The 21754-nt window shown below is 42.0% G+C and overlaps 2 protein-coding genes across 2 annotated transcripts; both read left to right on the top strand.

Annotated features, from left to right (window-relative positions):
- Window positions 1-3516: 3516 nt before the first annotated feature.
- Window positions 3517-20311, top strand: LOC311026071 (gamma-aminobutyric acid receptor subunit rho-3-like; the record flags this gene model as incomplete). Its single annotated transcript, XM_084029394.1, has 9 exons — window positions 3517-3702; window positions 4310-4422; window positions 15842-15909; window positions 16006-16229; window positions 17494-17576; window positions 18219-18353; window positions 19204-19356; window positions 19681-19874; window positions 20009-20311. The coding sequence occupies exons 1-9, from the start codon at window positions 3575-3577 to the stop codon at window positions 20309-20311; spliced, it is 1401 nt and encodes a 466-aa protein (XP_083885520.1). The 5' UTR covers window positions 3517-3574.
- Window positions 7739-10751, top strand: LOC311025283 (gamma-aminobutyric acid receptor subunit rho-3-like; the record flags this gene model as incomplete). Its single annotated transcript, XM_084028134.1, has 6 exons — window positions 7739-7852; window positions 7994-8076; window positions 8696-8830; window positions 9681-9833; window positions 10158-10300; window positions 10389-10751. Exons 2-6 carry the CDS (start codon window positions 8019-8021, stop codon window positions 10749-10751), a joined length of 852 nt encoding a protein of 283 aa, XP_083884260.1. The 5' UTR covers window positions 7739-7852; window positions 7994-8018.
- Window positions 20312-21754: the final 1443 nt, after the last annotated feature.

Below are 21754 nucleotides of genomic sequence, written 5' to 3'. Positions count from 1 at the left end.
CTTTAAAGCGCCAGTGTCACCAAGGTCACTCAGGTCTTCCAGAGCTTTCTCAACAGCTTGGATGAGCTCAACAATTTTCTTTGGCTGGTGGCTTTTGACAGCTGGAAGCCTCTGCAGTTCTTCGACTATCTCAATGGCGATCACAGTTTGGCTTCCAAACCGATTCTCCAGCAAAGATGTCATCTGCTGTTTTATAAGTTGTCAAGCGAAGATCTCTCATTATTCTTTCATCCAAACTGTCAAGTAGCTGAAACTTATTGACTTCCTTCGACCTAGTTGGTTCCCCTTGCATCTGGAGGGCCTCCCAATCTCTTTTCCAGCGGTGAAAGTCACGCTTGATGCCAGTAAATTTAGGAAGGGAGGTTGGCATCAGTCTAATGGCTGATGTTGGGTAGCTGTTGGGAGTTGCAGTCACAAATTTTTCAGCATCTTCTGTAGCTTTTGCTTGAATAAATTCTGCTTTTCTTGACATTAACTTGGGAATAGCCTGCTCAAGCTGTCGTATGCGCCCCTGGAAGTCTTTCTGCTCAGCAGGAGGGGCCCAGCACTTCCACTGCTTGTGCAGCTCCTTTGCCCTTTTAACCAGTCTTTCCAGGTAGTCGAACATGAAGTCAAAAGCCTCTTTGTTTCTGCTGAGTTCGAAGGAAGCCACACACTCTACTTTATCCTCTGCAGCTTTTACCGCCATAGTCAATTCCTCTTCTCCAAAGTTAGCCCAGAGTGTCTTTTGGATGAGGTCCTTCACCTCCTTCAGTTTTGTCTCACACTCACTTGCAGTTTTTCCAACATCGGCCTTCTGCTGCTCACTCAGCACAGGAATTGCATCAGCACCTGCATCCAACTCCGCTTCTGCAATACACTGGGCCTCCACATCATCATTTGCCTCCATGACTTTGTTGGCTTCAATTGTAAGCTTTTTGAAACTGTCTCTGAGCTCCTCTTCAGGCAATATTGCATGCATCCTCACCACGTTGTTGGCCAGTCGGGTGAATTGACGCTTCGCCGTTGTTCTGTTGGCTTTAAACTGCTCCAGTGACTTTGAGTCAGCCATCTTCTTTTTCAGCAGAATGGAGTAAGGTGACGTTCAGTATTTCACCAGGCTTCTGGGTTTCCAGGTCTGGTCGGTCGCTGTTCTGGTCTCTTCCAGTCGCGCCGGTTTTTCACTGTCAAGTTCCCCTCTCTGTTGCAAGGTTTTCAGCGTGCAAAACTCCTCACTTGAAAAGGCAGCTAATTTCAGGCAGACTCCACAAGATTCCACTCATCACACCTTTGCTCTCTTTTTCTTCTTTTTATTTTTAGAAGTTTCATGCAATGTGAATAACCAGTGAAAAACCTTTAAACACAAACAAACACCAGTTTAGAAATGATAACAATATAAACACATTCAGTGAAACACATACAATAATTAAATACTCAATTTTTTAAATGACCAAAAACTAACCTTGTAAATAAGTAGCAAATAATATAGCAAATTTCAAATATATCAGTTAAATACAGTTAACACATTCAATACATTTTCAGTGTGGAATTTGAATTGACTTCATGGTTTTAACTACGCAATAAATTAATACATGACACTTTAATTGTATTCAGCTCACATGATTTTTAAAGGCATTCGTTTTTAACTGTATTTAATTTCCATCAAATAATTTTTAATTATATTTATCCAACATGATTTTAACCATTTATATTTATAGTTCCCGATCAGACCATAAACATGACATGCAAACAATGGACTACAACAATGCAACAAACAAGCCCCAGTTTCGTCCAAGAAAAATGCAGAGAGCTCACCGGCTGCGTCTCCCTAGTGATGTGACTTCCGAAACGGCGTGTCGGCGCTTCTCTGAAGTCCCGGATCGAAACGTTTCGAAACGTTGTGCCGAAAAGCGGTTCTGAAACGCACATGTCACGTGACTGTAGTTCAGTGATTGAAGGAACGCCTCTATGTTTCGAAACGGCTATTCCAAGACGGGCAGATCATTTGAAATACGTGCTGTCTTCCCTAATTTGTACCAACTGACTAAGGCTACGTTCACACCGCAGTTACAAGTGACCTGAATCTGATTTTTTCGCTCATATGTGACCCATATCTGATTTGCTTTTGACAATGTGAACAGCACAAGTCGCATTGAATCTGACATTTTCTAATCAGATTCAGGCCACATTTAAATGTGGTACTGAATCGGATACGTATCGGATTTTTTTGAATGCGACCGCAGTCTGAACAGCCAGGTCGCATTTAATGCGACTTTGACGTCATTCTGACCCGCGCTGCACTGTTTTGTAAATGAATGACAAATAAAGTTGATTGAAAAGCGGGCGGGAGCCAAAACAAACATGGAGGACATTAAAATGTGAATTTTCTTTCTCCTCTTCCTCCTTCGTGCAATCACCCGCTCACAAATTTGCCGGCTGCCGCCACACACTGTTTTTAGCATGAAGCCATACAGTCCCACGTTACCGGTTGCCGTTGCCATGTTCGCTTCCGTAAACACCGCTGTGGCGTGATGTCATCAATGATCAACTGCGCATGCGGGTCACTTCAGGAGCGTGAGCTGTTCACACAGCAATCCGTAGACAGGCCGCATTTAAAGAGGTAATGTGAACAGCCAAACAAAAAATTGGATTTGAGCCATAAATCGGAATTGTGCATTAAGACCTGCGGTGTGAACGTAGCCTAAGACATTTTTAAGTGTCCCTGCAACAAGTGTACCTGTGAAAGGATTTTTTCAAAAGCAGGGGAAGTGTTATCCAAAAAAAGAAACAGACTCAGCTCAAAAAGAGCTGAACAAATATTATTTTTGAATACAAATCTTTGATTATTGTATTGCATATAACAATGTGTCATTTATTTATTTTTAATAATGTTTCTTTAATTCAACCTGTATTCTACTTAAATTAAGGAAACCTAAGACCGGCTCATTTCATAGTGGCACATATTTAGGAGTTTTCTTTGGCCAGAGCATGTAGTTCACAGAAGTGGCCACTAGATGCCCCTGTAGAGTCAGGTTTCATATTCGTTTCAAGGCTTCAACACAGACTGAAACATCGCTTCGAACTGTTTCGAAGCTTCCCTTTGCCCATCACTACGTCTCCCTTGAAAGCTTTGTTCTGCACAGTCTTGGTGTTTCAGTCCAAATCACCAGATCTCAGTCACCTCTCATGCTGCTTGCTCCCTGCTGCTCTGTAGTGATTCTGTGTGTGTCTCACTCCAAACCCAGTTGATTAGCAAATCACCCTCACCTGGTGCCCTCAGCCTGGTCAGCCAGGCTGGGAGAGGCACTCAACCTGGTGTATCCAGGCTTGAGGGGCGTGGCCTACAGTTCAGCTCAACAGAGAGGAATTAATGGTATTCCTTTGTCATTATAGGAATAAATTGATATTTGGTTTTACGTAAAAGAGGGAGGGGAGAGTCAGAACAAACATGTCAGGTGACGTAAGCAGAGGGATGGCACACAGACAGAGGGATGTGCCGGTAGAGGACGGGTCGGCTGTGGCATTGCCTGGGCGAGACACTGACGAGGCGGGAGGGACGTTTGGGTTCCTCTGGTCTTTCCAGCCCGACTCAACCATGAAAATAGCCCTCCTGGCCTTCAGACTGATGTGCTTGGCCTGGTTGTGGCCCGTCAGCAGCCACTTCCCGAACAAGAGGAGACACAAGGAGGAGTGCGGAGAGAACACCAAACAGAAGCATGGAGGGTGAGCTGAAGTATTTGTTGTAATTGTGGAGCTGCTTCTGCTGTTTCATGTACTTTTTTTTTTTTTACACCTGGCATCTTTATGGCTTTATTGTATGCTGCTTTACAATGCCAACACAAATATGGTTTTAAATATGGAAAGTGGAAAGGTAAGAGCAGATGATTTGTCATGTGAGGCTGAAGGTGATCTGTGCATTTCATTCTCTATTTATATATAACGATATTTAAACATCAACATAATATTAGAGCACATATTGCTTAGTCGATGGCCAATGAAATGATACGTTTTTGATTTGCATTACATCTCCGTGAGGATTTCTAGAAAGGCAGTGAAGACAGATGGGCCTCTTGGAGGTTCAGGTGGAGGATGAACTCATGAGACCAGACACGAGAAGCCCCACAACCTCTCTGACCCAGTTACAACGGTGTTAGATCACACAGAACTTTCATTTCCTTTAGACTCAGGCCTTTAGTTGTAATCAGAGAGCAAAAGTCCAATTAACCACCACTAACTCCCTCCACCAGCTGTCTCTTCTGTTCCAAGTGTGCCTGTGTTGGAGATGGAGAGTTTCCGTGTTAAGCTGTTATTTGTTCTCTGTGGTTCTTAGACGGGTGGATCTGAAGTTGAAAAAGCTGGACAGCACCAAGTCTCTGCTAATTAAATCCGAGCAGCTGCTTCGGATTGAAGACCATGACTTTGCAATGCGGCCAGGATTTGGAGGTAAACCTTTATATACAGAATATATATTCAATTCCACCTCTTTTCCTTTCCTTTTCCTCATTTTTAACAACCATGTGCTTTCCTGCAGTGCAATAAGGTTAATGTAGGTTACTGTGCTGCCTTTGGTATTACGCCTCCCAAAATAAAAACCCTTAGTGACCTAGATTGTCTGCTGCGTGAGACAATGACTGCAGACAATAGTACAGACAAAATAATCTGCGTACGTGAGGGAAAGGAAAAAAATGTTAGAGGATACACAAACAACTAAAATGACAATGTTTCTTTTTATGCAAGACTAGAATATTTATAGCAAATCTGTATGCAACAAGCTATTCTTCTGTGCCTGGAAGCACAAGTCTGGTTGGATGTAATGTTTTGTAAAACTCATATTCCATGTTCACAGTGTGAGTACAGTAGTTTTCTTTTTGTATTATATGCATTGTTATGAACTGTATGAGCTCCTCTAATTCTAGTTCTAGATGCACATCACAAGATAAATATATTCTCAGTAATTTGCTTTGTCAGTACCTTTTTTAATCCACCTGTAAAATACCATGTTTTGGAGCTGAAGGGCTGACTCCAGTAATTTGATTTACTTCCAAATAAAACAATTACAGTAACAGCTTGAGTCTGTCCATCAGCTGTTACTGGATCATTAATGTGATTTCAGCTGAAGCTAAACAAATGTTGGGGTTGTTTATACCCCCATTAGTCCTTTCACTGCATGTGTTCTTCATCAAAAACCACAGTGACTTAACACTGTCAAAACAAATGAACAGGCTTTTACCTCCAGGAGCCTAGCAGTCTGATATAATCCCTCTCACTTTACTACTCTGCTGTAATCATAGACTGATGGTTTTGAGTGCTTACCTTCATCAGATAATGGCACAGAAAGAATGGGATTTTTTAGTACACATTTACAGTATTCTGTCACTCTGCGATGACATAAGGACCAACAATACGCTACATAGGACTTTTTTATGTAATATTACAACTCACAGTGTTTAGTATTGGGACATTTAGGTTTCTTGAGCAAACCTTTGGGTTGGTCCATGCAGACTGCAGTGCTGGCATCTCTTTGTTGCAGTGTTGTAATGTGGCCTGGCAGCCCAGCGCGTACAGAAGCAGTGAATTTCATGGCTCTGGTGCCTTCTGTCATTTTCTCCCAGTATTTGTGTGGGTTTACTCCGGGTCATGTGAACTTAAATGTCCACTGATATTGTTCTGAGATGTGCATGCTGGGATCGGCTTCAGACTTGGTAACACATGGTCCCAGGGCATGATGGGAGAAGCCTGTTGTTGCCCGATCCAATATCTGACTGGCCTCTTTGACCACAAACATCTCGTCTTGTGGCTTTTGCATTGGTTTGACCCGGCCACTGTTTTCTCAAAGTGATGTAGCCGCACATTTTGAAAGCGGTACAATTGGTCATCTTCTCAAAATATAACATTTTTGTAGTTATACTACCACAATAATACTCTCTGGTTACTTTTAGCTCATCGAGAAAATGAAAAGCTGATACAAGTTTGAGATGTCTATGAACCTTTGAGTATTTGTTAGCATGGTATCTGTGCTTCCTAAGTGAGCAGCAGCAGACTTGTAGCGATGACGATGAGGATTACTGCTTCACCTAAGGTGTTATGCATGAACCGTTATCTGTCAGTTATGTGTAACTGATGAGGGGACGAAGCTATACGGTCTACTAAAAGATGATATGACTGCAGCTCCGAGCTGAGTCATGCTTAAGAGCCAACATGATGTCAGGGGGCTTCGCCATCATCCAACCTTTTGTCTCTGTGGTCTGTAAGATGTAGCTTATGTCGTATAGCTCAGCAGTGGGATTAACACAGAGAAGGAGGATTCACGGAGGATGTGAGTCTACTGTTGCTAAAAAGCTGATCCATTACAACTTTTGCAGGTTCGGCTATTCCTGTCGGCATCGACGTCCAGGTGGAGAACATCGACAGCATATCTGAAGTAAACATGGTATGTGCCTCTAGGAGTTAGGCCAATCATTATACAGAGTCCTCTTTTTCTTCTGCTGGGCTTGAGCACCAGCGCTGTTTTTGTTGTATTTTTCAGGACTTCACCATGACCTTGTATTTGAGGCATTACTGGCAGGACCATCGCCTGGCCTTCAACTCCAGCAGCAACAAGAGTCGTACCTTCGATGCACGCCTGGTGAAAAAGATTTGGGTTCCTGACGTGTTCTTTGTCCACTCTAAGCGTTCTTTTATCCATGACACAACCATGGAGAACATCATGCTGAGGGTGTTTCCTGATGGCAATATCCTCTACAGTGTCAGGTAAAAAAAACTGTTTCTTTTAGGTTAAATTAAAAGAAAGTAGTAAACGATTTAAGCAGGACTAACTTTTGCTGTACAGCAACAGCGTCGCCTGTGGCCACAAATGGTAACTGCAGGACAATGTTGCATTGAATTTGCCTTTTTTTACAAACTTTTTTCAGTTTTAAATACAGAATTTACAGAGCTTTTCGCTATTAGTGAGTGGGAGGAATACATTGGCAAGTGGCCCAACATTTAGTTACCATTGAATTTTATTGAATATGGATCAACTGCATATTTATATTGTTTGTTTTTAAGGTTAGATTTAAGAGGAAGTCACATAGTCTGGCTTTAACCCTACTTGTGTATATTAATCTTATTAAATGAGTCATGATTTCAATGTTATGAAAATGTTTTCAGAAGGATGTCAACCAAGAAATAAAACAATTCACTGGACTATTAGTCTGAGGTTTAGCAGAGCCTAAAAGGAATATGAGAAGCTTTCAGACTATCTGCATCATATCCATTTCAGACACAGATGTCAACAATATGGCGTCATCCCTAACAGCTTGCTGTGGCCACAGAGCCTCTAAGGCAAAGACAAAGTGAATAACCACATTATTCATGAGAACTGTTAAAATTCAGTCCAGTACTTTTGTTTTATACCCTTTTTGATATCTTACTAGCCAGCTGACAGAGATGAATGCATGCATCTTAATTCAAATCTAACATTTTCTGTGAACACAGTTGCTGATGCTGAATTTGTCACGCTGGTGAGGTAATGTCTCGTCTTGGGTTTTTGTCTTGTCATTTCCTGTCTTATTTTGAAAATAACTCCCTCCTCGTTTCAGGTCACTTGCCCTTCCTCATGTGTTCCCTGGTCTGATGTCATCCCTGATCCCTGATTGTTGCCACCTGTTGCTCGTTATCCCTCTGTGTATTTAAGTCTGCGTCTCCCCTTGTCTTGTGCCAGTTCGTTATTCGTCTTTCGTCACGTCACATTCCATGCCACCAGAGTCCAAGTTAAGTTGTTTTTACGCCAGTTTATGTTTGAAGTCTTGTTTTCCTCCATGTGGAGTGGGTTTTTGTTTGTAGTGTTAGTTTAGGTTTTGAGTAGTCTGTTTTTCCTGGATCTTTTGTTTTGGTACGTTTGCCACCTTTTGAGTTTTCGTAATAAAGACTTTTTTCACACTGCCCCTGCATTTGGGTCCTCCCTCCTTGCCTGATACATGACAGAATTGCTTGATTTCTGTGGGTGTTTCTTTAACTGTAAGCTGTGTTTTAGGATCACTGTGACTGCACTTTGCTCAATGGACTTCAGTAGTTTCCCTCTGGACACACACAATTGTTCTCTGGAGCTCGAGAGCTGTGAGTACAAAACTACAGTTGGGGCATTTCTTTTTGCACTTTTTCATAGGATTCATGTTTATTTTGTCACATTACATTGACACACACACACACAAAAAATCAACTTAATGTGCTTGTCAGATATGATTTGCTGGTAAACATGTTACACAACCTTTGATGCACTGATTTGTAATTGAAAAGCAGCAGCTAGTGCTGAGTGTACGGAATTACATACAACAGTATCCACATTATTGGATACTTTTGACCACTAATGGGAGCGTAAAGACACACTGAAAGCTCTAGGTGCATTACCAAACTCCATAAACACGCAGTAACCATTGCCATCTTTTTGCACGGACTAAATAAATCATAATCCTCAAACAGGTCAATCTGCGGCCAAAATAAATGTCTGCTTCTCCGATGCAGGATTTACTAGGCATTCTGTTTTTCTCTTTCTGAGTGGGAGATATGCTGTCTTTAATTGTTACATAGATAAAGCATGGATCCTTATCTCAGAGGAGAGTCAGGAGTCCCAATTCTGTGCGCTCTCTCCTCTCCTCTGAGAAAATCCTCCATGACTCTTCTAGAGAGGCAACATGTGAAGGAGTCACCCTTCCTTCTCTCCTCTCCTCTCTTGAAGATGCTTACAATGTGGACGACCTAATGCTCTTCTGGAAGAACGGGAACGATTCATTAAGGACTGACGAGATCATGCCCTCTCAGTTTTTTATTGAAGATTTCCAGCCTTCCTCCGAGGATTCCTTCTACAGTACTGGTATGTGAGGTTTAGAGCCTTGAGGGCCCCTCTGAGTTGTACCTGCTTTGGAAACAACCAGAGACCTCCTCATTTATCCTAAAAACACAGTATGCCACAAACATCTGGGAACAGTATTATACATTCTTCATCTTCACACCTGCTGGTAGCCGCAGCAAACAAAAAATAAAAAAAATACACAAGCATAATTAAATTAGTGATAATAACAATAAAAACTAGGTATTTTTACATGGAAAATATCTGTTGTTCAAATATAATTTTGTAATGTTTTCACTTTTCCATTATAATTGCAAAGTGGGCTGATTATAAAAGTCACTGAATTGTATTTAGTTAGGGTATTAAATTATTACAGCAAAAGAACTTCAGCCTTTCATGCTTGGTTTTAAAAATTAAATGTCGTATATGTAACTAATCCTCCTAGGGCTTTAAATTTACAGTATTATGTGCTTATGTGGCATGCTGTATTATAAGTATTATAAGTATTTTCGATGTGTATGACTGATCACTTGCTTCCACTGTCACATTTCAGCTTGAGAAAGAAAGATAGAAAAAGGGGGGGATTTTTTTCTCAGTGTGAAATAATCTCCGCTTTAAGAGGTTGTTATATAATTTCAGCTCTAGACAGATCTGCCCCAGAAAATAATCACTTTCTCATCTGAGTTCTAGGTTCTCTCTCTTGTCTTGTACTTTCTGAGATTCTTGCACAATCCAGTGCCGGTGTTTAGTTTTGTTTGCAACATGTTCCAGAGTGACGGTCTTGTTGTCTGCTGCCACTCACTGTTCTGACTGGATGCCTCGCTCCCCCGTCCTCCCCGCCCGCCTCTCTGCCTTCTCCGTTTCTCTGTTTCAGGCTGCTACAATCGGCTCTACATAAACTTCATTCTCAGGAGGCATATCTTCTTCTTCATGCTTCAGACGTACTTACCCACCATGCTCATGGTGATGCTGTCTTGGGTGTCTTTCTGGATAGACAGGAGGGCCGTACCTGCCCGAGTTTCTCTGGGTACTGAGACCATGCGTCATTGTGGCCTTAAACACATGTTGACAGTTATTTAAAAAGAAAAAAAACTACTTTTTCTGTTTTAATCAAAGGAATACTTTTGTTCAATATTCTCATAATTCTCAGTAAGAAAGTTTACTATTCCTAAAAGCCTTTTGGTCCTTTGGGAATTTTATTATGTGTATTATTATTTGTGTAATTTATTATGTCTATTGGATTTGATTGGATTATAGTAAACACTACACTACTAGTATAATATAATCCATCCGAACAACGGATAGTAAATGTTCAGGGAGGATTTTTAAGACTCCGTTGTTGTGTATCCAGGCATCACCACGGTCCTGACGATGTCCACCATCATCACTGGTGTCTCAGCCTCTATGCCACAGGTGTCTTACGTCAAAGCCGTAGACATCTACTTGTGGGCAAGCTTCCTGTTTGTCTTCCTGTCTGCCATCGAGTACGCTGCCGTCAACTGGCAAAGGTAATTTTCATTCAGTTTTTTTTTGTGGCCTAGAATATACTCCTAAATCATCAAGTGACATGTCTGTCCTGCAGAAAATCATTTCCGACCATCTGGACAGCCTAACTCTCACGTTCTGTCCTCTGTCGCTGCCGATCCCCAACTCCTTCAACGCCACCCAGGCTATGGCGTTCGATGGCTGTTTCCATGACAATGACATCGACCTGACTTCCTTCACAGAAGTCTCCAGCACCCCAAATACAGAGAGGAACACCCAGACTCGTAACTCTACCGTCTGCGGACCCACGGAGGGCATCAGGCTACGCCGCACGCACCCTTTAAAGCAACACCTCAGCTTCATTATGAGCAACAGCTACATGATCGACTCTTACTCCAGAGTCATATTTCCCCTGGCTTACCTGCTCTTCAACATAATTTACTGGAGTATGTATGCATAGTACATTCACTATGCAGAAACAATGAACAATCATTGTTATAAGAATTTTGTATAACCTCATGTCTTTAAGTTTTCTTTGTTCAGGTTACAGCTTTATGTGTTGAACTGTTTATTACTTAAGTATCCCCATGGCTGACCTAAATGTTATCAGAGGCCTGGTAGTCATGATGTCTAGTTCTGCATGAAGATTAACTGTCAATGACTTATTATCTCCTGTGCCTTTAAAAGACTCAAGTCACAACAGTGATTTGAGCACTTCCTCTGTAGCATCCTCACACGTTGTTGCATTGTAACTGCTCCTCTTGTACAAGATTAAAGTCAGACGTCGACTTTACTTATGTCTCCGATCTCCTCCTTGGGTGAATTTATTCGTTTACGGAAAAATTATTTTAACATTTGGCGCCCAACGTGGGGCCCAATATCTGTTTCTTTTCTCCAACTACCGGACCTGAACACCTTGCAAGGCGGGCCCGGCTGGAGAGGAGAGCAGTGACGGGGTCCGAACGAAGGAGGAATCTGAGGCATCAAAAACAAATCGGGCAAACACAAAATTCCTGAGTGAGAAAGTTTTCACCATTTGGTAAAACGACCGAGATCTAGGATCTCAAAGACTGCGTCTGGTGCCAGTAATAGACGGCCAGGTTTAAAGTCCGGGGGCTACGGTCCGAAAAGCGCGGGGTTTAAAGTCCGGGGGCTTAGGTCCGAAAAGCGTTGAGGGGGTGGGAGACCCGAAAAGCGCCGCAAAGCTGTCTAGGATTGCTCGGTTTAAAGTCCGGGGGCTACGGCCCAAGAAGCAACGAGGCAATCCAGGATTCTCAACTTGCCGAGAAGGGTTTTACCAGATCGGATGAAAAGGTTTTCTACTCATTTAGCAAGACACAGAGAACTGTGTTGACAACAGTCGACCAGTTACAAAAAAAAGGAGAGGAGGGATTCTCCTATCGGGTAGTTTTGATTAGGAGGGAGTCTTGCTAAGTCAGTAAAAAACCCGAGGTCAAATGAGCACCTCGAAGTACTGGGTCTGAGAACAGTATAAGGTACGTCTTTGGAACGACGATACCTACTTTGATCCCTACCTCAAAGTACTGGGTCTTGAGGCCAGTAACACGTCTTTGGAACGACGTAAACTACTTTGATCCACCAGGCCGCCTGAGTTAACAAAAAAAAGGAAAAGCGCTATCACTCAGGTAAGACAAACATTGGTTTTTTGCTGAGCACGTTCGTATTATATTTGTTTGTGAGTTTCTGCCGTGTATGTTTTTCTTATTATTATTATTATTATATTTGTTTGTGAGTATATATACAACCTATTTAAAATAAAATAGAATAGGGTGAACTAGATATAAATAAAATAAAAATGGGTAACAGCCATTCGTGTTGCGGCCGGAACACGGAAGGTGATATACAGGAGATTCAAAGTATATGCAGGAAAAACATAAAGACAGCGTCAAATATCTTAAGCTGTGGAAAACCAAATATGGGTTTCGGGGACTAATGACCAAATGACGAGGAAACTAAGAGATTGGTAGCAGGAGAGAAAAGAAAAAGAAGCACACAAACAGACAAGTTCTAATCTTTATCCTGTTCTTTATTCTCGCCGAGAGCAACGGAGAGATGATGACGAGGTCCCTCTGGGTCCGACGCCTGTCCCTCCCTCCCCCTACCCGGATCGGCCTCATCTGCGGCCACCTCCACTCCACCCCAGTCCGGTCTCCTCCGAACCGCCAGAAGCCACCGCTCCGCAAATACCAGGGCACCCATGGGACGCAGAACAAGGGGGTAAAACCCGTAGCGGTAAGACATTCAATCCTCTTAGTTCATCACATACACAGAAACAAGGGAAAGGAGGAGATAAGTGACTACTTTGTTTTGATGATGATGGTGATGATTGAAGGAGTGATTGCAATGTGTTTTACCGAGAGGGTGCACCGAGAAAGCGGGGTGGATGGCGGAGAGGAGGAGAAAGGAGGGAGGGGGCGCGGAGGGGAGCAGGTCGAGAGACAGGAACGATGTTTGCTAAAACTGGACATTGGGTGAGAGGCTGCAGGTCCGGAGGAGGACGAGGAGGAAGGGCAAGAGGCAGAGGACTCAGACAGCATCGAGACTCATCTCCCCGGTGCCGAGAATCACCACCTGCGTGGCTATCTCAACGGACAGGTCATGCTGAGACACACACACACCCACACACACACACACACACATACACACACACACATACACAGCACACAGGCGATGTCATCAAATTTAGCCAAATTTAACCCACCAAAATTCTATTGTATGTTGATGATATTCTGATGGCTTCAAAAACTCAAGCTGACTGTAAAATAGACACTTTAGCACTGCTGAAGTTTTTAGCTGAACAAGGTCACAAAGTAAATGATGTCATTCTTAGGCATGACAGGCTTTTGCAGGCAATGGATTGCTAATTATGCTGAATTAGCACAACCTCTGCAGAGTGTAATCTATGATCAACCTATGGCAGCCAGAGATATTATTATTTGGACACAAGAGGCATGGTAACATCTACAGGCAAAGCTATTCAACACAAAGATTTGATACTAACTTTATTGGATGCTAATCTCCTACCAAAAACAGTAGCAGTGTGTAAATGTGCAGCACATACTACCGGGACTGATCCAGTTTCACGGGGAAACCGCAAAGCAAGCGAAGAAGCTAAACGCGCAGCGACAGAGGGACGGGGCTTAGATTACATTTGTGTAGCTGATACTGACACAGAACACATTGACCATGATATCTTGAAGGACATGCAGGCTACAACACCAGACACTGAGAGAACACTATGGCGAGACAAAGGAGCAAAACAAACAGACGATGCCATCTGGAGATTACCTGAGGGTAAGCCCATCCTTCCTAAAACCCTCTATCGATTTGCAGCTATTTTGAGCCATGGAATTACCCATGTCTCAACAGGAGGGATGTGGCAATGATAAGTAAATGTTTTACAACATATGGATTTCAAAATTACTCTAAAAATTTTTGTGCATCCTGTTTGATTTGATCCAAGCACAATTCACAAGGAAGAATGAGACCTAAAAGAGGAGCGTTCCCGAAAGCTGAATATCCTTTCCAAACAATATGCATGGACTTCATCGAACTAAACAAATCAGAGGGGAAGAAATACTGTCTGGTAATAGTAGTTATGTTTTCAAAATGGGTTGAAATCACACCAACAGCCACAAATGACGCTATAGTGGTAGCAAAAATCCTTGCTACTATTATTGCACTAAGATTCGGATTCCCAGAAACAATTTATTGTGATAACGGTCCACATTTCAGAAACCAAGTCATGGCTAAATTATCAGAAATGTCTAACATTCAACTAAAAGTTTCATTGCAGTTATCATTGGTATCACTGGTCATCTCTAATCTGCGTACGTGAGGGGGAGGAAAAAAATGTTAGAGGATACACAAACAACTAAAATGACAATGTTTCTTTTTATGCAAGACTAGAATATTTATAGCAAATCTGTATGCAACAAGCTATTCTCCTGTGCCTGGAAGCACAAGTCTGGTTGGATGTAATGTTTTGTAAAACTCATATTCCATGTTCACAGTGTGAGTACAGTAGTTTTCTTTTTGTATTATATGCATTGTTATGAACTGTATGAGCTCCTCTAATTCTAGTTCTAGATGCACATCACAAGATAAATATATTCTCAGTAATTTGCTTTGTCAGTACCTTTTTTAATCCACCTGTAAAATACCATGTTTTGGAGCTGAAGGGCTGACTCCAGTAATTTGATTTACTTCCAAATAAAACAATTACAGTAACGGCTTGAGTCTGTCCATCAGCTGTTACTGGATCATTAATGTGATTTCAGCTGAAGCTTAACAAATGTTGGGGTTGTTTATACCCCCATTAGTCCTTTCACTGCAGGTGTTCTTCATCAAAAACCACAGTGACTTAACACTGTCAAAACAAATGAACAGGCTTTTACCTCCAGGAGCCTAGCAGTCTGATATAATCTCTCTCACTTTACTACTCTGCTGTAATCATAGACTGATGGTTTTGAGTGCTTACCTTCATCAGATAATGGCACAGAAAGAATGGGATTTTTTAGTACACATTTACAGTATTCTGTCACTCTGCGATGACATAAGGACCAACAATACGCTACATAGGACTTTTTTATGTAATATTACAACACACAGTGTTTAGTATTGGGACATTTAGGTTTCTTGAGCAAACCTTTGGGTTGGTCCATGCAGACTGCAGTGCTGGCATCTCTTTGTTGCAGTGTTGTAATGTGGCCTGGCAGCCCAGCGCGTACAGAAGCAGTGAATTTCATGGCTCTGGTGCCTTCTGTCATTTTCTCCCAGTATTTGTGTGGGTTTACTCCGGGTCATGTGAACTTAAATGTCCACTGATATTGTTCTGAGATGTGCATGCTGGGATCGGCTTCAGACTTGGTAACACATGGTCCCAGGGCATGATGGGAGAAGCCTGTTGTTGCCCGATCCAATATCTGACTGGCCTCTTTGACCACAAACATCTCGTCTTGTGGCTTTTGCATTGGTTTGACCCGGCCACTGTTTTCTCAAAGTGATGTAGCCGCACATTTTGAAAGCGGTACAATTGGTCATCTTCTCAAAATATAACATTTTTGTAGTTATACTACCACAATAATACTCTCTGGTTACTTTTAGCTCATCGAGAAAATGAAAAGCTGATACAAGTTTGAGATGTCTATGAACCTTTGAGTATTTGTTAGCATGGTATCTGTGCTTCCTAAGTGAGCAGCAGCAGACTTGTAGCGATGACGATTAGGATTACTGCTTCACCTAAGGTGTTATGCATGAACCGTTATCTGTCAGTTATGTGTAACTGATGAGGGGACGAAGCTATACGGTCTACTAAAAGATGATATGACTGCAGCTCCGAGCTGAGTCATGCTTAAGAGCCAACATGATGTCAGGGGGCTTCGCCATCATCCAACCTTTTGTCTCTGTGGTCTGTAAGATGTAGCTTATGTCGTATAGCTCAGCAGTGGGATTAACACAGAGAAGGAGGATTCACGGAGGATGTGAGTCTACTGTTGCTAAAAAGCTGATCCATTACAACTTTTGCAGGTTCGGCTATTCCTGTCGGCATCGACGTCCAGGTGGAGAACATCGACAGCATATCTGAAGTAAACATGGTATGTGCCTCTAGGAGTTAGGCCAATCATTATACAGAGTCCTCTTTTTCTTCTGCTGGGCTTGAGCACCAGCGCTGTTTTTGTTGTATTTTTCAGGACTTCACCATGACCTTGTATTTGAGGCATTACTGGCAGGACGATCGCCTGGCCTTCAACTCCAGCAGCAACAAGAGTCGTACCTTCGATGCACGCCTGGTGAAAAAGATTTGGGTTCCTGACGTGTTCTTTGTCCACTCTAAGCGTTCTTTTATCCATGACACAACCATGGAGAACATCATGCTGAGGGTGTTTCCTGATGGCAATATCCTCTACAGTGTCAGGTAAAAAAAACTGTTTCTTTTAGGTTAAATTAAAAGAAAGTAGTAAACGATTTAAGCAGGACTAACTTTTGCTGTACAGCAACAGCGTCGCCTGTGGCCACAAATGGTAACTGCAGGACAATGTTGCATTGAATTTGCCTTTTTTTACAAACTTTTTTCAGTTTTAAATACAGAATTTACAGAGCTTTTCGCTATTAGTGAGTGGGAGGAATACATTGGCAAGTGGCCCAACATTTAGTGACCATTGAATTTTATTGAATATGGATCAACTGCATATTTATATTGTTTGTTTTTAAGGTTAGATTTAAGAGGAAGTCACATAGTCTGGCTTTAACCCTACTTGTGTATATTAATCTTATTAAATGAGTCATGATTTCAATGTTATGAAAATGTTTTCAGAAGGATGTCAACCAAGAAATAAAACAATTCACTGGACTATTAGTCCGAGGTTTAGCAGAGCCTAAAAGGAATATGAGAAGCTTTCAGACTATCTGCATCATATCCATTTCAGACACAGATGTCAACAATATGGCGTCATCCCTAACAGCTTGCTGTGGCCACAGAGCCTCTAAGGCAAAGACAAAGTGAATAACCACATTATTCATGAGAACTGTTAAAATTCAGTCCAGTACTTTTGTTTTATACCCTTTTTGACATCTTACTAGCCAGCTGACAGAGATGAATGCATGCATCTTAATTCAAATCTAACATTTTCTGTGAACACAGTTGCTGATGCTGAATTTGTCACGCTGGTGAGGTAATGTCTCGTCTTGGGTTTTTGTCTTGTCATTTCCTGTCTTATTTTGAAAATAACTCCCTTCTCGTTTCAGGTCACTTGCCCTTCCTCATGTGTTCCCTGGTCTGATGTCATCCCTGATCCCTGATTGTTGCCACCTGTTGCTCGTTATCCCTCTGTGTATTTAAGTCTGCGTCTCCCCTTGTCTTGTGCCAGTTCGTTATTCGTCTTTCGTCACGTCACATTCCATGCCACCAGAGTCCAAGTTAAGTTGTTTTTACGCCAGTTTATGTTTGAAGTCTTGTTTTCCTCCATGTGGAGTGGGTTTTTGTTTGTAGTGTTAGTTTAGGTTTTGAGTAGTCTGTTTTTCCTGGATCTTTTGTTTTGGTACGTTTGCCACCTTTTGAGTTTTCCTAATAAAGACTTTTTTCACACTGCCCCTGCATTTGGGTCCTCCCTCCTTGCCTGATACATGACAGAATTGCTTGATTTCTGTGGGTGTTTCTTTAACTGTAAGCTGTGTTTTAGGATCACTGTGACTGCACTTTGCTCAATGGACTTCAGTAGTTTCCCTCTGGACACACACAATTGTTCTCTGGAGCTCGAGAGCTGTGAGTACAAAACTACAGTTGGGGCATTTCTTTTTGCACTTTTTCATAGGATTCATGTTTATTTTGTCACATTACATTGACACACACACACACACACACACACACACACACACACACAAAAATCAACTTAATGTGCTTGTCAGATATGTTTTGCTGGTAAACATGTTACACAACCTTTGATGCACTGATTTGTAATTGAAAAGCAGCAGCTAGTGCTGAGTGTACGGAATTACATACAACAGTATCCACATTATTGGATACTTTTGACCACTAATGGGAGCGTAAAGACACACTGAAAGCTCTAGGTGCATTACCAAACTCCATAAACACGCAGTAACCATTGCCATCTTTTTGCACGGACTAAATAAATCATAATCCTCAAACAGGTCGATCTGCGGCCAAAATAAATGTCTGCTTCTCCGATGCAGGATTTACTAGGCATTCTGTTTTTCTCTTTCTGAGTGGGAGATATGCTGTCTTTAATTGTTACATAGATAAAGCATGGATCCTTATCTCAGAGGAGAGTCAGGAGTCCCAATTCTGTGCGCTCTCTCCTCTCCTCTGAGAAAATCCTCCATGACTCTTCTAGAGAGGCAACATGTGAAGGAGTCACCCTTCCTTCTCTCCTCTCCTCTCTTGAAGATGCTTACAATGTGGACGACCTAATGCTCTTCTGGAAGAACGGGAACGATTCATTAAGGACTGACGAGATCATGCCCTCTCAGTTTTTTATTGAAGATTTCCAGCCTTCCTCCGAGGATTCCTTCTACAGTACTGGTATGTGAGGTTTAGAGCCTTGAGGGCCCCTCTGAGTTGTACCTGCTTTGGAAACAACCAGAGAGCTCCTCATTTATCCTAAAAACACAGTATGCCACAAACATCTGGGAACAGTATTATACATTCTTCATCTTCACACCTGCTGGTAGCCGCAGCAAACAAAAAATAAAAAAAATACACGAGCATAATTAAATTAGTGATAATAACAATAAAAACTAGGTATTTTTACATGGAAAATATCTGTTGTTCAAATATAATTTTGTAATGTTTTCACTTTTCCATTATAATTGCAAAGTGGGCTGATTATAAAAGTCACTGAATTGTATTTAGTTAGGGTATTAAATTATTACAGCAAAAGAACTTCAGCCTTTCATGCTTGGTTTTAAAGATTAAATGTCGTATATGTAACTAATCCTCCTAGGGCTTTAAATTTACAGTATTATGTGCTTATGTGGCATGCTGTATTATAAGTATTATAAGTATTTTCAATGTGTATGACTGATCACTTACTTCCACTGTCACATTTCAGCTTGAGAAAGAAAGATAGAAAAAGGGGGGGATTTTTTTCTCAGTGTGAAATAATCTCTGCTTTAAGAGGTTGCTATATAATTTCAGCTCTAGACAGATCTGCCCCAGAAAATAATCACTTTCTCATCGGAGTTCTAGGTTCTCTCTCTTGTCTTGTACTTTCTGAGATTCTTGCACAATCCAGTGCCGGTGTTTAGTTTTGTTTGCAACATGTTCCAGAGTGACGGTCTTGTTGTCTGCTGCCGCTCACTGTTCTGACTGGATGCCTCGCTCCCCCGTCCTCCCCGCCCGCCTCTCCGCCTTCTCCGTTTCTCTGTTTCAGGCTGCTACAATCGGCTCTACATAAACTTCATTCTCAGGAGGCATATCTTCTTCTTCATGCTTCAGACGTACTTACCCACCATGCTCATGGTGATGCTGTCTTGGGTGTCTTTCTGGATAGACAGGAGGGCCGTACCTGCCCGAGTTTCTCTGGGTACTGAGACCATGCGTCATTGTGGCCTTAAACACATGTTGACAGTTATTTAAAAAGAAAAAAAAATACTTTTTCTGTTTTAATCAAAGGAATACTTTTGTTCAATATTCTCATAATTCTCAGTAAGAAAGTTTACTATTCCTAAAAGCCTTTTGGTCCTTTGGGAATTTTATTATGTGTATTATTATTTGTGTAATTTATTATGTCTATTGGATTTGATTGGATTATAGTAAACACTACACTACAAGTATAATATAATCCATGCGAACAACGGATAGTAAATGTTCAGGGAGGATTTTTAAGACTCCGTTGTTGTGTATCCAGGCATCACCACAGTCCTGACGATGTCCACCATCATCACTGGTGTCTCAGCCTCTATGCCACAGGTGTCTTACGTCAAAGCCGTAGACATCTACTTGTGGGCAAGCTTCCTGTTTGTCTTCCTGTCTGCCATCGAGTACGCTGCCGTCAACTATTTAACTACGGTGGAGGAGACGAAGAAGCTCAAGAGGGCAAAGGTAATTTTCATTCAGTTTTTTTTTGTGGCCTAGAATATACTCCTAAATCATCAAGTGACATGTCTGTCCTGCAGAAAATCATTTCCGACCATCTGGACAGCCTAACTCTCACGTTCTGTCCTCTGTCGCTGCCGATCCCCAACTCCTTCAACGCCACCCAGGCTATGGCGTTCGATGGCTGTTTCCATGACAATGACATCGACCTGACTTCCTTCACAGAAGTCTCCAGCACCCCAAATACAGAGAGGAACACCCAGACTCGTAACTCTACCGTCTGCGGACCCACGGAGGGCATCAGGCTACGCCGCACGCACCCTTTAAAGCAACACCTCAGCTTCATTATGAGCAACAGCTACATGATCGACTCTTACTCCAGAGTCATATTTCCCCTGGCTTACCTGCTCTTCAACATCATTTACTGGAGTATGTATGCATAGTACATTCACTATGCAGAAACAATGAACAATCATTGTTATAAGAATTTTGTATAACCTCATGTCTTTAAGTTTTCTTTGTTCAGGTTACAGCTTGATGTGTTGAACTGTTTATTACTTAAGTATCCCCATGGCTGACCTAAATGTTATCAGAGGCCTGGTAGTCATGATGTCTAGTTCTGCATGAAGATTAACTGTCAATGACTTATTATCTCCTGTGCCTTTAAAAGACTGAAGTCACAACACTGATTTGAGCACTTCCTCTGTAGCATCCTCACACGTTGTTGCATTGTAACTGCTCCTCTTGTACAAGATTAAAGTCAGACGTCGACTTTACTTATGTCTCCGATCTCCTCCTTGGGTGAATTTATTCGTTTACGGAAAAATTCTTTTAACATTTGGCGCCCAACGTGGGGCCCAATATCTGTTTCTTTTCTCCAACTACCGGACCTGAACACCTTGCAAGGCGGGCCCGGCTGGAGAGGAGAGCAGTGACGGGGTCCGAACGAAGGAGGAATCTGAGGCATCAAAAACAAATCGGGCAAACACAAAATTCCTGAGTGAGAAAGTTTTCACCATTTGGTAAAACGACCGAGATCTAGGATCTCAAAGACTGCGTCTGGTGCCAGTAATAGACGGCCAGGTTTAAAGTCCGGGGGCTACGGTCCGAAAAGCGCGGGGTTTAAAGTCCGGGGGCTTAGGTCCGAAAAGCGTTGAGGGGGTGGGAGACCCGAAAAGCGCCGCAAAGCTGTCTAGGATTGCTCGGTTTAAAGTCCGGGGGCTACGGCCCAAGAAGCAACGAGGCAATCCAGGATTCTCAACTTGCCGAGAAGGGTTTTACCAGATCGGATGAAAAGGTTTTCTACTCATTTAGCAAGACACAGAGAACTGTGTTGACAACAGTCGACCAGTTACAAAAAAAAAGGAGAGGAGGGATTCTCCTATCGGGTAGTTTTGATTAGGAGGGAGTCTTGCTAAGTCAGTAAAAAACCCGAGGTCAAACGAGCACCTCGAAGTACTGGGTCTGAGAACAGTATAAGGTACGTCTTTGGAACGACGATACCTACTTTGATCCCTACCTCAAAGTACTGGGTCTTGAGGCCAGTAACACGTCTTTGGAACGACGTAAACTACTTTGATCCACCAGGCCGCCTGAGTTAACAAAAAAAAGGAAAAGCGCTATCACTCGGGTAAGACAAACATTCGTTTTTTGCTGAGCACGTTCGTATTATATTTGTTTGTGAGTTTCTGCCGTGTATGTTTTTCTTATTATTATTATTATATTTGTTTGTGAGTATATATACAACCTATTTAAAATAAAATAGAATAGGGTGAACTAGATATAAATAAAATAAAAATGGGTAACAGCCATTCGTGTTGCGGACGGAACACGGAAGGTGATATACAGGAGATTCAAAGTATATGCAGGAAAAACATAAAGACAGC

Source organism: Eutrigla gurnardus (assembly GCF_963514095.1).
Source record: "Eutrigla gurnardus genome assembly, chromosome: 15".
Lineage (NCBI taxonomy): Eukaryota > Metazoa > Chordata > Actinopteri > Perciformes > Triglidae > Eutrigla > Eutrigla gurnardus.
This window is presented reverse-complemented; position numbering and strand designations above follow the sequence as displayed.